General features: G+C 43.5%; 1 protein-coding gene across 1 annotated transcript in view; it reads right to left on the reverse strand.

Annotated features, from left to right (window-relative positions):
- Positions 1-517: 517 nt before the first annotated feature.
- Positions 518-18189, reverse strand: part of LRRC2 (leucine rich repeat containing 2) — a 284202-nt gene continuing 266530 nt past the window's right edge. Inside the window, exons 8-9 of the mRNA XM_075277223.1 lie at positions 2685-2824; positions 518-923 (exon numbers count right to left, since the gene is read on the reverse strand). Of these exons, the coding sequence (XP_075133324.1) occupies positions 874-923; positions 2685-2824 (190 nt within the window). The 3' untranslated portion in view covers positions 518-873. The remainder of the gene's footprint in view (positions 924-2684; positions 2825-18189) is intronic.

The following is an 18189-nucleotide window of genomic DNA, read 5'->3' on the forward strand; positions in this document are numbered from 1 at the left end:
GCCCCCAGTGTCATGCCGTCCCCCCCCTTCATTATGTTCCACCTTAATCTTTAAAACAAAACAAAAAAACCCCACTTACACTCACCTTCCAATGCTCCCCCGCTGCCCACTCAGTCTCGCTCACTCATATAGTTGTAGCCGCGATGTGACGTCATCACATTGCGGCTACACATACAGAAGCCGCAGCACAGCGTTAAAGCAGGAGCTGGCTGTGTCAGCTCCTGCTTTAATCGCCTGTGTTTTCAACTCATCGGTGTCCTCCGGGCGCCGATCAGTTGAAACCGGGGCATACCTCCCACCAACTGGGACGGTTGGAAGGTATGTGGCGACCCCTGTGTTTTGGTCGTTCGACCCCCGCCGGGGTCGCGACCCACAGGTTGAGAACCGCTGCATTAGATCCAGTATAATGTGAAAACAATTCAATGGTGATTTCCTGACCTTGTGTTTACCAGTTCTATAGAGACAGGAACATCCAGACCGAATATAGATAAGTCCTTAAATGAACAATGAGAGGTACTCATTTTATATTTTTTATTTAGAATACATTTTTTACTACTTAGTTTCTTTTAAAATGACACATATGTCTCCAACCCCACAATGAATAACCCTTCACCATAAACATTACTGACAAAGACTGTTTATATTTCAATATCAGACACAGCAATTATATTCTTGTTAGAAAATGTCACTTGCACATCTGCTCGTGCTGCACATCTACAGCAGTCAACCACTTTAGTTTAATTTAAGACATAATACGTTAGTAACAATATTGTAATTACAGCACAAAACAATCTTAAAAGACAACTTTAAAGGAACAATTTTTTGATAAAGCGCCATCATACAGTTGTTTTTTGGACTTCAGTTTTGTATCTCCTAAATCTGTAAATTAAGGGACACTTTTGTGGTATAACAGGGTGCAGAATCTGAAAAAAAGAACAACATTGACCATATTGTTATTAAAGGGAACATTACAGGAATTCTTCAGAGTTGAACACAATTTCTTATGTTCAAGAATAGTTAATAATACATGATTAGGCTAAGGCCATGCATTGTGAAAATGCATGTTGTGAAAATCTTTTGACATGGACATCGGTAGTGTTGTGTTAGTCAGATTTCCTGGTCTGAACAGTGTTTTAGGAGATGGACTCCTAATATAATAGTTATATAGTTGAAAACAATGGGAGGCAGATTCGCGAGGAATCTCCTTCAGATTCGGGGGTGAAATCTGCTCCCAAATCTGCAGCAAATTCCTCTGAGTGAACTGACCCATACGGTCAGTGCACACAGAGTTTTTTGGCGCTGATTTTGACACTGAATCAGCCTCCAAAAAAAGCCTCCCAATGGAGTTATATTGGGAGGCTTTTTTTGGAGGCTGATTTTGAGGCGGATTCAGCATCAAAATCCTCTCCAAAAAACTGTGTGAATGGACCCTTAGGGTAAGTTCACACAGAGATTTTTGGTCAGGATTTTGAGTCCGTAAATGCCTCAAAATCCTGATCAAAAAGACGGCTCCCATTGAAATCAATGGGTGCCGCTCAGGAGTTTTTTCTAGGAGCCATTTCTTCCGGCTCCTGGAAAAAAGAAGCAAGAAGCTCATTCTTCAGGCCGATTTGACTCGCGATTCGGCCTGAAGAACCTCCCTCCTCCAGACTAGGCCCATGCATTGGGCCTAATCCGGAGCGGAGTGCACAGCTAGATGCTATATTTCCTTGCCTTGATTTAAATGTGCACCATGTCATGTTTACTTTACCAGGTTTTACCATGTAGTGAAATTGAACACTTTCAGCTGAATTTGCTTGCAGATTGCAGCTAACCAATGAAAAAAACTGGTGGGCAGAACTAAAAAACTTTTTTCAATTTTTGTAATGAAAAAACTGTTGTTCAGTTATTTTTGGGAGACTGTTAGGGGGCGTTCATACTACCGTCAGTGTCTGACAGCTAGTGTCCGCTGCTAATGTCCGTTCAAAAATTTGTGCGGACATTAGCAGCGGACACTAGCTGTGTCCGTGACATTTTGCATTGATTTAAATGGAGATCGGGTGCGTTCTTTTACTGTCTGTGGTTGTCCTTAACTGTCCGTTCCCAAAGATGTCTGACTTTTCAAGCGGACAGCAAAACCCGACATGTAGGCATAAGATTTTGAATGGACATTAGCAGCGGACACTAGCTGTCGGACGTCAACGGTAGTGTGAACGCTCCCTTATAACCAAAAAATATTGTACAAAGTAGACAAGTCCCAAGTGCTACCCAAAGCAGCTTCACTCCTGACCACAGGTTTTATGTTGTATTTCATTTCATCCCCATTCAATTCAGTTCACACCTGTGCCCGATCTCTGCTTTAGCCAATCCTGCCTGTCCGACTTTGTGTCCAGCTAAAAAAAAAACGGTTTCGCCACAGACAGGCAGAAGATGCAAAAGAGCAGTCACTTTGCAAACCCATTCACATGAAATGGTTTGAAAACTGACCACCGGGCGCAGGTGTGGACCTGCCCTTAGCTGTTATTTCAGATACAATCTATGGACTGGTGAAAATTATAGATAACCCCATAAAATTATATTTGTTTGTCTTTTGAATATTTTGAATTGTCTTGTTATAAGAAATGTATCCTCAACTTCTTACCGACTCGTTTGCAAATAAATAAATGAGAAAAACAGGTAAATGTAATCTTATTTTATGAGTTTACCTCTTTCAACAAGATCTTTAATGTAGGATTTCATAAATTCTTTCTCAAACTGTTCACGGTCTTGATTATTATTTTCTTCTTCATTCTCAGTATCTAAGCTTTCATCTCCTTCAATGGGATTATCAAGTAACTTGACATATCTGAGTAGGAAAAGCAATAATGTGTATTTTCTAAAAGTCATCTTTATCTTAACAATGCTCATCATATTGTACCATTAAATAACCTAGTTTGTCATCTTTACAGACATTTAGTTAGCTGGGATTTCCCTCTTGTGATGTAATTATTACAGTCACAGGTTACATGCAAACATGTAGTTTCTGCAATAAGACTCTGATAATTGTCACGAATAATATCTCTATGCTTAAAAAGAGCATCATAACATTGCTAATGTTTACCACATGTTGTTCTAGAAACTTTAACCTCAAATCTGTAAGCCAAAAAATATTGGAAACCATGAGTAGCCACATTGCTTTATATAATTATTTATTTATTCGTTTATGGAATGGCTAGCATTATTTAAAGTACTTAATCTTTTCAACAGCTTTTGATTTTTTTGGCAGCATTTGTGACTTTGGTAAATATTATATGTAATATGCTTTATTAATAGAGATGAGCGAACACTAAAATGTTCGAGGTTCGAAATTCGATTCGAACAGCCGCTCAATGTTCGTGTGTTCGAATGGGTTTCGAACCCCATTATAGTCTATGGGGAACAGATACTCGTTAAGGGGGAAACCCAAATCCGTGTCTGGAGGGTCACCAAGTCCACTATGACACCCCAGGAAATGATGCCAACACCTCTGGAATGACACTGGGACAGCAGGGGAAGCATGTCTGGGGGCATCTAACACACCAAAGACCCTCTATTACCCCAACATCACAGCCTAACAACTACACACTTTACACACTCAATACCACCTCTCTGACAGTAGGAAAACACCTTGAAACATGTGTATTTGGCACTTGCAGTGAGGAGAGCTTGTCACCAGCAGTGAATTTGGCCCTTGTAGTAAGTTGAGGTTGGCACCAACATTTGTTTTGAAAATCAGGGTGGATTGAGCCTCTAACCAGCAGAGTTTGGGCAAATTCATGGTGGAGGGAGCCTCTAAACACCCCAGTTTGGGCAAATTCATGGTGGAGGGAGCCTCTAAAAACCCCAGTTTGGACCAATTAATGGTGGAGGGAGCCTCTAAACAGCCCAGTTTGGACCAATTCATGGTGGAGGGAGCCTCTAACCAGCCCAGTTTGGGCAAATTCATGGTGGAGGGAGCCTCTAAAAAACCCAGCTTGGACCAATTCATGGTGGAGGGAGCCTCTAACCAGCCCAGTTTGGGCAAATTCATGGTGGAGGGAGCCTCTAAACAGCCCAGTTTGGACCAATTCATGGTGGAGGGAGCCTCTAAAAAACCCAGTTTGGACCAATTCATGGTGGAGGGAGCCTCTAAACAGCCCAGTTTGGGCAAATTCATGGTGGAGGGAGCCTCTAAACAGCCAAGTTTTGGGAAATTCATGGTGGAGGGAGCCTCTAACCAGCCCAGTTTGGACCAATTCATGGTGGAGGGAGCCTCTAACCAGCCCAGTTTGGGCAAATTCATGGTGGAGGGAGCCTCTAAACAGCCCAGTTTGGACCAATTAATGGTGGAGGGAGCCTCTAACCAGCCCAGTTTGGACCAATTCATGGTGGAGGGAGCCTCTAACCAGCCCAGTTTGGGCAAATTCATGGTGGAGGGAGCCTCTAAACAGCCCAGTTTGGACCAATTCATGGTGGAGGGAGCCTCTAAACAGCCCAGTTTGGACCAATTCATGGTGGAGGGAGCCTCTAACCAGCCCAGTTTGGGCAAATTCATGGTGGAGGGAGCCTCTAACCAGCCCAGTTTGGACCAATTCATGGTGGAGGGAGCCTCTAAAAAACCCAGTTTGGACCAATTCATGGTGGAGGGAGCCTCTAAACAGCCCAGTTTGGACCAATTAATGGTGGAGGGAGCCTCTAACCAGCCCAGTTTGGACCAATTCATGGTGGAGGGAGCCTCTAACCAGCCCAGTTTGGGCAAATTCATGGTGGAGGGAGCCTCTAAACAGCCCAGTTTGGGCAAATTCATGGTGGAGGGAGCCTCTAAACAGCCCAGTTTGGACCAATTCATGGTGGAGGGAGCCTCTAAAAAACCCAGCTTGGACCAATTCATGGTGGAGGGAGCCTCTAACCAGCCCAGTTTGGGCAAATTCATGGTGGAGGGAGCCTCTAAACAGCCCAGTTTGGGCAAATTCATGGTGGAGGGAGCCTCTAAACAGCCCAGTTTGGACCAATTCATGGTGGAGGGAGCCTCTAAAAAACCCAGTTTGGACCAATTCATGGTGGAGGGAGCCTCTAAACAGCCCAGTTTGGGCAAATTCATGGTGGAGGGAGCCTCTAACCAGCCCAGTTTGGACCAATTAATGGTGGAGGGAGCCTCTAAACAGCCAAGTTTTGGGAAATTCATGGTGGAGGGAGCCCCTAAAAACCCCAGTTTGGACCAATTCATGGTGGAGGGAGCCTCTAAACAGCCCAGTTTGGGCAAATTCATGGTGGAGGGAGCCTCTAAAAAACCCAGTTTGGACCAATTCATGGTGGAGGGAGCCTCTAACCAGCCCAGTTTGGACCAATTAATGGTGGAGGGAGCCTCTAAACAGCCAAGTTTGGACCAATTCATGGTGGAGGGAGCCTCTAAAAAACCCAGTTTGGACCAATTCATGGTGGAGGGAGCCTCTAAACAGCCCAGTTTGGGCAAATTCATGGTGGAGGGAGCCTCTAACCAGCCCAGTTTGGACCAATTAATGGTGGAGGGAGCCTCTAAACAGCCAAGTTTTGGGAAATTCATGGTGGAGGGAGCCCTAAAAACCCCAGTTTGGACCAATTCATGGTGGAGGGAGCCTCTAAACAGCCCAGTTTGGGCAAATTCATGGTGGAGGGAGCCTCTAAAAAACCCAGTTTGGACCAATTCATGGTGGAGGGAGCCTCTAACCAGCCCAGTTTGGACCAATTAATGGTGGAGGGAGCCTCTAACCAGCCCAGTTTGGACCAATTCATGGTGGAGGGAGCCTCTAACCAGCCCAGTTTGGACCAATTAATGGTGGAGGGAGCCGCTAAACAGCCCAGTTTGGACCAATTCATGGTGGAGGGAGCCTCTAACCAGCAGAGTTGGTGGAAATCAGGGTGGAGGGAGCCTCTAACCAGCAGAGTTGGGGGAAATCAGGGTGGAGGGAGCCTAGTATTAGCAGAATTGTGCAACGCTTATGGTGGATGAGTATGAGGATGCGGAGGAATTGGAGAGGTTGAGTACAGACATGGAGTTTCATGTTGGGGTGCTTTACACAGGTGGGCACAAAAATGACGCCTCTACCCAGTGGTGGTTCATTTTTATCAAAGTGAGCCGGTCGGCACTCTCAGCTGACAGACGGGTGCGCTTGTCAGTGATGATGCCACCGGCTGCACTGAACACCCTCTCAGATAGGACGCTGGCGGCAGGACAGGACAGCACCTCCAAGGCATATAGGGCAAGTTCAAGCCACAGGTCCAACTTCGACACCCAATACGTGTAGGGCGCAGAGGGGTCGGAGAGGACAGGGCTGTGGTCGGAAAGGTATTCCCGCAACATGCGCCTATACTTCTCACGCCTGGTGACACTAGGACCCTCCGTGGCGGCACTTTGGCGAGGGGGTGCCATCAAGGTGTCCCAGACCTTAGACAGTGTGCCCCTCGTTTGTGTGGACCGGTGAGAACTTGGTTGCCTACTGGAGGAACTGCCCTCCCTGCCGCCAACGTCACATGCTGGAAACATCTCCATCATATTCTGCACCAATTGCCTGTGGCAAGCATTGATGCGATTGGCCCTCCCCTCTACCGGAATAAAAGACGAGATGTTGTTTTTATACCGGGGGTCAAGGATAGCAAAGATCCAGTACTGGTTGTCCTCCATGATTTTGACAATACGCTTGTCGGTTGTAAAGCACCCCAACATGAACTCAGCCATGTCTGCCACAGTGTTAGTTGGCATGACTCCTCTGGCCCCACCGGAAAGTTCAATCTCCATTTCCTCCTCATCCTCCATGTCTACCCATCCGCGCTGCAACAATGGGACGATTCGAAGTTGCCCGGAAGCCTCCTGTATCACCATCACATCATCGGACAACTCTTCTTCCTCCTCCTCCTCCTCCTCCATTAAACGCAGTGAAGCGGACAGATGTGTGGACCTACTCTCCAGCTGTGACGGATCGGATGCTATCCCTAACTCCTGTGTGTGATCTGAGTTATCCCTGATGTCAATCAGGGATTCTCTCAGAACACACAAGAGCGGGATTGTAAGGCTCACCATCGCATCCTCAGAGCTCACCCTCCTTGTGGACTCCTCAAAGACCCGTAGGATGTCACAAAGGTCTCTCATCCATGGCCACTCATGGATGTGAAACTGAGGCAGCTGACTTTGTGGCACCCTAGGGTTTTGTAGCTGGTATTCCATCAAAGGTCTCTGCTGCTCAACCACTCTATTCAACATCTGAAACGTTGAGTTCCAGCGTGTGGGGACGTCGCACAAAAGCCGGTGTTGTGGCACATGCAGGCGTTGCTGGAGAGATTTTAAGCTAGCAGCGGCTACTGTCGACTTGCGAAAGTGGGCGCACATGCGCCGCACTTTCACCAGTAGCTCTGGAACATTGGGGTAGCTCTTTAGGAAACGTTGCACCACTAGGTTGAAGACGTGGGCCAGGCATGGAACATGTTGGAGTCCGGCAAGCTCCAGAGCTGCTACCAGGTTCCGGCCGTTATCACAAACGACCATGCCTGGGCCCAGGTGCAGCGGCTCAAACCATATTGCCGTCTCATCGAGGAGGGCATCCCTCACCTCGGAGGCAGTGTGCTGTCTGTCCCCCAAGCTGATCAGCTTCAGCACAGCCTGCTGACGTCTACCAACGCCAGTGCTGCAACGTTTCCAACTCGTAGCTGGGGTCAATCTAACAGCGGAGGAGGAGGCGGTGGCGGAGGAGGAGGCGGTGGCGGAGGAGGAGGCGGTAGAGGAGGAGGAGGAGGGGGGTGTTCTTCTCGTGTCCCTGCCAGGAATGTTAGGCGGGGAGACGAGGTACACCGGGCCAGTTTGGGAAGCAGTCCCAGCCTCAACTACATTCACCCAGTGTGCCGTCAGTGAAATGTAGCGTCCCTGTCCGCATGCACTTGTCCACGCGTCGGTGGTCAAGTGGACCTTTGTGCAAAGCGCGGAACTAAGGGCCCGCCTGATGTTGAGTGACACGTGCTGGTGCAAGGCGGGGACGGCACACCGGGAGAAGTAGTGACGGCTAGGGACGGCATAGCGAGGTGCCGCAGTTGCCATCAGGTCCAGGAAGGCGGGAGTTTCAACAAGCCGGAACGCCAACATCTCCTGGGCCAGCAGTTTAGCGATGTTGGCGTTCAAGGCTTGCGCGTGTGGGTGGTTAGCAGTGTATTTCTGCCGCCGCTCCAATGTCTGAGAGATGGTGGGTTGTTGTAAAGAAGCGCCTGATGGTGCCTTTGATGGTGCAGGAGAAGGAGATAAGACAGGAACAGGGGAGGATGAGGGAGAAGTCAACAAAGTGGCGGAGGCAGATGAAGTGGTGTCCTGGCTCGTCCTCTGGAGTGCATCGCCAGCACAGTCAGCAGTGGCAGTGGCAGAGGCAGAGGCAGTGGCAGAGGCAGTGGCAGTGGCGTGAACGGCAGGCGGCCTTTGTCCTGCCGTTGCTGCCTGCCACTGATTCCAGTGCTTGGATTCCAAATGACGGCGCATTGAAGTGGTGGACAGGTTGCTCTTCTCAGAGCCCCTAATCAATTTCGAGAGGCAAATTGTGCAGACAACACTATATCTGTCCTCGGCGCATTCCTTGAAAAAACTCCACACCTTCGAGAAACGTGCCCTCGAGGTGGGAGTTTTTCGGGGCTGGGTACGAACTGGAACATCTTGGGAGATTCCGGGTGTGGCCTGGCTTCGCCTAAGCTGCTGACCTCTGCCTCTGCCTCTAGCTACCCTTTTTGGTGCTGCACCTGCCTCAACATCCACACTACTTTCCCCGCTTGACATCCCCCCTGTCCAGGTCGGGTCAGTGTCCTCATCATCCACCACTTCCTCTTCCAACTCCTGTCTCATCTCCTCCTCCCGCACAATGCGCCGGTCAACTGGATGCCCTGACGGCAACTGCGTCACATCATCGTCGATGAGGGTGGGTTGCTGGTCATCCACCACCAAATCGAACGGAGATGGAGGAGACTCTAGTGTTTGAGCATCTGGACACAGATGCTCCTCTGTTAGGTTCGTGGAATCGTGACGTGGAGAGGCAGGTTGAGGGACAATGAAAGGAGCGGAGAACAGCTCTGGGGAGCAGGGACAGTTTGGGTTATTGTTCTGTAAAGCTTCGGAATTTTGGGAGGAAGGAAGACAAGACTGTTGGGTAATAGGAGGAGAGGAGGCAGAGTCTGACTGGCTGCTGGACAATGTGCTGTAAGCGTTCTCTGACAGCCATTGCAAGACCTGTTCCTGGTTCTCGGGCCTACTAAGGTTTGTACCCTGCAGTTTAGTTAATGTGGCAAGCAACCCTGGCACTGTGGAGTGGCGCAATGCTTGCTGCCCCACAGGAGTAGGCACGGGACGCCCTGTGGCTTCACTGCTACCTTGCTCCCCAGAACCATTCCCCCGACCTCGCCCACGGCCTCGTCCACGTCCCTTTCCGGGAGCCTTGCGCACTTTGAATTCCTAGTTAGAAATTGGCACTGTATACCAGTACAAAAAATTGTGGGTGCACGTAACCCCAATATATTCTTTGAATTACCAGTCAGAAACTGGCACTATATGGCAGTAGCAAGAAATGAGGGTATTTGTATTCCCAATATATTCTTTGAATTCCCAGTCAGACAATGGCACTGTATACCAGTAGTAAAAATTGTGGGTGCACGTAACCCCAATATATTCTTTGAATTACCAGTCAGAAACTGGCACTATATGGCAGTAGCAAGAAATGAGGGTATTTGTATTCCCAATATATTCTTTGAATTCCCAGTCAGACAATGGCACTGTATACCAGTAGTAAAAATTGTGGGTGCACGTAACCCCAATATATTCTTTGAATTACCAGTCAGAAACTGGCACTATATGGCAGTAGCAAGAAATGAGGGTATTTGTATTCCCAATATATTCTTTGAATTCCCAGTCAGACAATGGCACTGTATACCAGTAGTAAAAATTGTGGGTGCACGTAACCCCAATATATTCTTTGAATTACCAGTCAGAAACTGGCACTATATGGCAGTAGCAAGAAATGAGGGTATTTGTATTCCCAATATATTCTTTGAATTCCCAGTCAGACAATGGCACTGTATACCAGTAGTAAAAATTGTGGGTGCACGTAACCCCAATATATTCTTTGAATTACCAGTCAGAAACTGGCATTATATGGCAGTAGCAAGAAATGAGGGTATTTGTATTCCCAATATATTCTTTGAATTCCCAGTCAGACAATGGCACTGTATACCAGTAGTAAAAATTGTGGGTGCACGTAACCCCAATATATTCTTTGAATTACCAGTCAGAAACTGGCACTATATGGCAGTAGCAAGAAATGAGGGTATTTATAACCCCAATATATTCTTTGAATTCCCAGTCAGACAATGGCACTGTATACCAGTAGTAAAAATTGTGGGTGCACGTAACCCCAATATATTCTTTGAATTACCAGTCAGAAACTGGCACTATATGGCAGTAGCAAGAAATGAGGGTATTTGTATTCCCAATATATTCTTTGAATTCCCAGTCAGACAATGGCACTGTATACCAGTAGTAAAAATTGTGGGTGCACGTAACCCCAATATATTCTTTGAATTACCAGTCAGAAACTGGCACTATATGGCAGTAGCAAGAAATGAGGGTATTTGTATTCCCAATATATTCTTTGAATTCCCAGTCAGACAATGGCACTGTATACCAGTAGTAAAAATTGTGGGTGCACGTAACCCCAATATATTCTTTGAATTACCAGTCAGAAACTGGCACTATATGGCAGTAGCAAGAAATGAGGGTATTTGTATTCCCAATATATTCTTTGAATTCCCAGTCCGACAATGGCACTGTATACCAGTAGTAAAAATTGTGGGTGCACGTAACCCCAATATATTCTTTGAATTACCAGTCAGAAACTGGCACTATATGGCAATAGCAAGAAATGAGGGTATTTGTATTCCCAATATATTCTTTGAATTCCCAGTCAGACAATGGTACTGTATACCAGTAGTAAAAATTGTGGGTGCACGTAACCCCAATATATTCTTTGAATTACCAGTCAGAAACTGGCACTATATGGCAGTAGCAAGAAATGAGGGTATTTGTATTCCCAATATATTCTTTGAATTCCCAGTCAGACAATGGCACTGTATACCAGTAGTAAAAATTGTGGGTGCACGTAACCCCAATATATTCTTTGAATTACCAGTCAGAAACTGGCATTATATGGCAGTAGCAAGAAATGAGGGTATTTGTATTCCCAATATATTCTTTGAATTCCCAGTCAGACAATGGCACTGTATACCAGTAGTAAAAATTGTGGGTGCACGTAACCCCAATATATTCTTTGAATTACCAGTCAGAAACTGGCACTATATGGCAGTAGCAAGAAATGAGGGTATTTGTATTCCCAATATATTCTTTGAATTCCCAGTCAGACAATGGCACTGTATACCAGTAGTAAAAATTGTGGGTGCACGTAACCCCAATATATTCTTTGAATTACCAGTCAGAAACTGGCACTATATGGCAGTAGCAAGAAATGAGGGTATTTGTATTCCCAATATATTCTTTGAATTCCCAGTCAGACAATGGCACTGTATACCAGTAGTAAAAATTGTGGGTGCACGTAACCCCAATATATTCTTTGAATTACCAGTCAGAAACTGGCACTATATGGCAGTAGCAAGAAATGAGGGTATTTGTATTCCCAATATATTCTTTGAATTCCCAGTCAGACAATGGCACTGTATACCAGTAGTAAAAATTGTGGGTGCACGTAACCCCAATATATTCTTTGAATTACCAGTCAGAAACTGGCACTATATGGCAGTAGCAAGAAATGAGGGTATTTGTATTCCCAATATATTCTTTGAATTCCCAGTCAGACAATGGCACTGTATACCAGTAATAAAAATTGTGGGTGCACGTAACCCCAATATATTCTTTGAATTACCAGTCAGAAACTGGCACTATATGGCAGTAGCAAGAAATGAGGGTATTTGTATTCCCAATATATTCTTTGAATTCCCAGTCAGACAATGGCACTGTATACCAGTAGTAAAAATTGTGGGTGCACGTAACCCCAATATATTCTTTGAATTACCAGTCAGAAACTGGCACTATATGGCAGTAGCAAGAAATGAGGGTATTTGTATTCCCAATATATTCTTTGAATTCCCAGTCAGACAATGGCACTGTATACCAGTAGTAAAAATTGTGGGTGCACGTAACCCCAATATATTCTTTGAATTACCAGTCAGAAACTGGCACTATATGGCAGTAGCAAGAAATGAGGGTATTTGTATTCCCAATATATTCTTTGAATTCCCAGTCAGACAATGGCACTGTATACCAGTAGTAAAAATTGTGGGTGCACGTAACCCCAATATATTCTTTGAATTACCAGTCAGAAACTGGCATTATATGGCAGTAGCAAGAAATGAGGGTATTTGTATTCCCAATATATTCTTTGAATTCCCAGTCAGACAATGGCACTGTATACCAGTAGTAAAAATTGTGGGTGCACGTAACCCCAATATATTCTTTGAATTACCAGTCAGAAACTGGCACTATATGGCAGTAGCAAGAAATGAGGGTATTTATAACCCCAATATATTCTTTGAATTCCCAGTCAGACAATGGCACTGTATACCAGTAGTAAAAATTGTGGGTGCACGTAACCCCAATATATTCTTTGAATTACCAGTCAGAAACTGGCACTATATGGCAGTAGCAAGAAATGAGGGTATTTGTATTCCCAATATATTCTTTGAATTCCCAGTCAGACAATGGCACTGTATACCAGTAGTAAAAATTGTGGGTGCACGTAACCCCAATATATTCTTTGAATTACCAGTCAGAAACTGGCATTATATGGCAGTAGCAAGAAATGAGGGTATTTGTATTCCCAATATATTCTTTGAATTCCCAGTCAGACAATGGCACTGTATACCAGTAGTAAAAATTGTGGGTGCACGTAACCCCAATATATTCTTTGAATTACCAGTCAGAAACTGGCACTATATGGCAGTAGCAAGAAATGAGGGTATTTATAACCCCAATATATTCTTTGAATTCCCAGTCAGACAACGGCACTGTATACCAGTAGTAAAAATTGTGGGTGCACGTAACCCCAATATATTCTTTGAATTACCAGTCAGAAACTGGCACTATATGGCAGTAGCAAGAAATGAGGGTATTTGTATTCCCAATATATTCTTTGAATTCCCAGTCAGACAATGGCACTGTATACCAGTAGTAAAAATTGTGGGTGCACGTAACCCCAATATATTCTTTGAATTACCAGTCAGAAACTGGCACTATATGGCAGTAGCAAGAAATGAGGGTATTTATAACCCCAATATATTCTTTGAATTCCCAGTCAGACAATGGCACTGTATACCAGTAGTAAAAATTGTGGGTGCACGTAACCCCAATATATTCTTTGAATTACCAGTCAGAAACTGGCACTATATGGCAGTAGCAAGAAATGAGGGTATTTGTATTCCCAATATATTCTTTGAATTCCCAGTCAGACAATGGCACTGTATACCAGTAGTAAAAATTGTGGGTGCACGTAACCCCAATATATTCTTTGAATTACCAGTCAGAAACTGGCACTATATGGCAGTAGCAAGAAATGAGGGTATTTGTATTCCCAATATATTCTTTGAATTCCCAGTCAGACAATGGCACTGTATACCAGTAGTAAAAATTGTGGGTGCACGTAACCCCAATATATTCTTTGAATTACCAGTCAGAAACTGGCACTATATGGCAGTAGCAAGAAATGAGGGTATTTGTATTCCCAATATATTCTTTGAATTCCCAGTCAGACAATGGCACTGTATACCAGTAGTAAAAATTGTGGGTGCACGTAACCCCAATATATTCTTTGAATTACCAGTCAGAAACTGGCATTATATGGCAGTAGCAAGAAATGAGGGTATTTGTATTCCCAATATATTCTTTGAATTCCCAGTCAGACAATGGCACTGTATACCAGTAGTAAAAATTGTGGGTGCACGTAACCCCAATATATTCTTTGAATTACCAGTCAGAAACTGGCACTATATGGCAGTAGCAAGAAATGAGGGTATTTGTATTCCCAATATATTCTTTGAATTCCCAGTCAGACAATGGCACTGTATACCAGTAGTAAAAATTGTGGGTGCACGTAACCCCAATATATTCTTTGAATTACCAGTCAGAAACTGGCACTATATGGCAGTAGCAAGAAATGAGGGTATTTGTATTCCCAATATATTCTTTGAATTCCCAGTCAGACAATGGCACTGTATACCAGTAGTAAAAATTGTGGGTGCACGTAACCCCAATATATTCTTTGAATTACCAGTCAGAAACTGGCATTATATGGCAGTAGCAAGAAATGAGGGTATTTGTATTCCCAATATATTCTTTGAATTCCCAGTCAGACAATGGCACTGTATACCAGTAGTAAAAATTGTGGGTGCACGTAACCCCAATATATTCTTTGAATTACCAGTCAGAAACTGGCACTATATGGCAGTAGCAAGAAATGAGGGTATTTGTATTCCCAATATATTCTTTGAATTCCCAGTCAGACAATGGCACTGTATACCAGTAGTAAAAATTGTGGTGCACGTAACCCCAATATATTCTTTGAATTACCAGTCAGAAACTGGCACTATATGGCAGTAGCAAGAAATGAGGGTATTTATAACCCCAATATATTCTTTGAATTCCCAGTCAGACAATGGCACTGTATACCAGTAGTAAAAATTGTGGGTGCACGTAACCCCAATATATTCTTTGAATTACCAGTCAGAAACTGGCACTATATGGCAGTAGCAAGAAATGAGGGTATTTGTATTCCCAATATATTCTTTGAATTCCCAGTCAGACAATGGCACTGTATACCAGTAGTAAAAAATTGTGGGTGCACGTAACCCCAATATATTCTTTGAATTACCAGTCAGAAACTGGCACTATATGGCAGTAGCAAGAAATGAGGGTATTTGTATTCCCCAATATATTCTTTGAATTCCCAGTCAGACAATGGCACTGTATACCAGTAGTAAAAATTGTGGGTGCACGTAACCCCAATATATTCTTTGAATTACCAGTCAGAAACTGGCACTATATGGCAGTAGCAAGAAATGAGGGTATTTGTATTCCCAATATATTCTTTGAATTCCCAGTCAGACAATGGCACTGTATACCAGTAGTAAAAAATTGTGGGTGCACGTAACCCCAATATATTCTTTGAATTACCAGTCAGAAACTGGCACTATATGGCAGTAGCAAGAAATGAGGGTATTTGTATTCCCAATATATTCTTTGAATTCCCAGTCAGACAATGGCACTGTATACCAGTAGTAAAAATTGTGGGTGCACGTAACCCCAATATATTCTTTGAATTACCAGTCAGAAACTGGCACTATATGGCAGTAGCAAGAAATGAGGGTATTTGTATTCCCAATATATTCTTTGAATTCCCAGTCAGACAATGGCACTGTATACCAGTAGTAAAAATTGTGGGTGCACGTAACCCCAATATATTCTTTGAATTACCAGTCAGAAACTGGCACTATATGGCAGTAGCAAGAAATGAGGGTATTTGTATAACCCCAATATATTCTTTGAAATTCCCAGTCAGACAATGGCACTGTATACCAGTAGTAAAAATTGTGGGTGCACGTAACCCCAATATATTCTTTGAATTACCAGTCAGAAACTGGCACTATATGGCAGTAGCAAGAAATGAGGGTATTTGTATTCCCAATATATTCTTTGAATTCCCAGTCAGACAATGGCACTGTATACCAGTAGTAAAAATTGTGGGTGCACGTAACCCCAATATATTCTTTGAATTACCAGTCAGAAACTGGCACTATATGGCAGTAGCAAGAAATGAGGGTATTTATAACCCCAATATATTCTTTGAATTCCCAGTCAGACAATGGCACTGTATACCAGTAGTAAAAATTGTGGGTGCACGTAACCCCAATATATTCTTTGAATTACCAGTCAGAAACTGGCACTATATGGCAGTAGCAAGAAATGAGGGTATTTGTATTCCCAATATATTCTTTGAATTCCCAGTCAGACAATGGCACTGTATACCAGTAGTAAAAATTGTGGGTGCACGTAACCCCCAATATATTCTTTGAATTACCAGTCAGAAACTGGCACTATATGGCAGTTAGCAAGAAATGAGGGTATTTGTATTCCCAATATATTCTTTGAATTCCCAGTCAGACAATGGCACTGTATACCAGTAAGTAAAAATTGTGGTGCACGTAACCCCAATATATTCTTTGAATTACCAGTCAGAAACTGGCACTATATGGCAGTAGCAAGAAATGAGGGTATTTGTATTCCCAATATATTCTTTGAATTCCCAGTCAGACAATGGCACTGTATACCAGTAGTAAAAATTGTGGGTGCACGTAACCCCAATATATTCTTTGAATTACCAGTCAGAAACTGGCACTATATGGCAGTAGCAAGAAATGAGGGTATTTGTATTCCCAATATATTCTTTGAATTCCCAGTCAGACAATGGCACTGTATACCAGTAGTAAAAATTGTGGGTGCACGTAACCCCAATATATTCTTTGAATTACCAGTCAGAAACTGGCACTATATGGCAGTAGCAAGAAATGAGGGTATTTGTATTCCCAATATATTCTTTGAATTCCCAGTCAGACAATGGCACTGTATACCAGTAGTAAAAATTGTGGGTGCACGTAACCCCAATATATTCTTTGAATTACCAGTCAGAAACTGGCATATATGGCAGTAGCAAGAAATGAGGGTATTTGTATTCCCAATATATTCTTTGAATTCCCAGTCAGACAATGGCACTGTATACCAGTAGTAAAAATTGTGGGTGCACGTAACCCCAATATATTCTTTGAATACCAGTCAGAAACTGGCACTATATGGCAGTAGCAAGAAATGAGGGTATTTGTATTCCCAATATATTCTTTGAATTCCCAGTCAGACAATGGCACTGTATACCAGTAGTAAAAATTGTGGGTGCACGTAACCCCAATATATTCTTTGAATTACCAGTCAGAAACTGGCACTATATGGCAGTAGCAAGAAATGAGGGTATTTGTATTCCCAATATATTCTTTGAATTCCCAGTCAGACAATGGCACTGTATACCAGTAGTAAAAATTGTGGGTGCACGTAACCCCAATATATTCTTTGAATTACCAGTCAGAAACTGGCACTATATGGCAGTAGCAAGAAATGAGGGTATTTGTATTCCCAATATATTCTTTGAATTCCCAGTCAGACAATGGCACTGTATACCAGTAGTAAAAATTGTGGGTGCACGTAACCCCAATATATTCTTTGAATTACCAGTCAGAAACTGGCACTATATGGCAGTAGCAAGAAATGAGGGTATTTGTATTCCCAATATATTCTTTGAATTCCCAGTCAGACCAATGGCACTGTATACCAGTAGTAAAAATTGTGGTGCACGTAACCCCAATATATTCTTTGAATTACCAGTCAGAAACTGGCACTATATGGCAGTAGCAAGAAATGAGGGTATTTGTATTCCCAATATATTCTTTGAATTCCCAGTCAGACAATGGCACTGTATACCAGTAGTAAAAATTGTGGGTGCACGTAACCCCAATATATTCTTTGAATTACCAGTCAGAAACTGGCATTATATGGCAGTAGCAAGAAATGAGGGTATTTGTATTCCCCAATATATTCTTTGAATTCCCAGTCAGACAATGGCACTGTATACCAGTAGTAAAAATTGTGTGGGTGCACGTAACCCCAATATATTCTTTGAATTACCAGTCAGAAACTGGCACTATATGGCAGTAGCAAGAAATGAGGGTATTTGTATTCCCCAATATATTCTTTGAATTCCCAGTCAGACAATGGCACTGTATACCAGTAGTAAAAATTGTGGGTGCACGTAACCCCAATATATTCTTTGAATTACCAGTCAGAAACTGGCACTTATTATGGCAGTAGCAAGAAATGAGGGTATTTATAACCCCAATATATTCTTTGAATTCCCAGTCAGACAATGGCACTGTATACCAGTAGTAAAAATTGTGGGTGCACGTAACCCCCAATATATTCTTTGAATTACCAGTCAGAAACTGGCACTATATGGCAGTAGCAAGAAATGAGGGTATTTGTATTCCCAATATATTCTTTGAATTCCCAGTCAGACAATGGCACTGTATACCAGTAGTAAAAATTGTGGGTGA

Source organism: Leptodactylus fuscus, chromosome 1, assembly GCF_031893055.1.
Source record: "Leptodactylus fuscus isolate aLepFus1 chromosome 1, aLepFus1.hap2, whole genome shotgun sequence".
NCBI lineage: Eukaryota > Metazoa > Chordata > Amphibia > Anura > Leptodactylidae > Leptodactylus > Leptodactylus fuscus.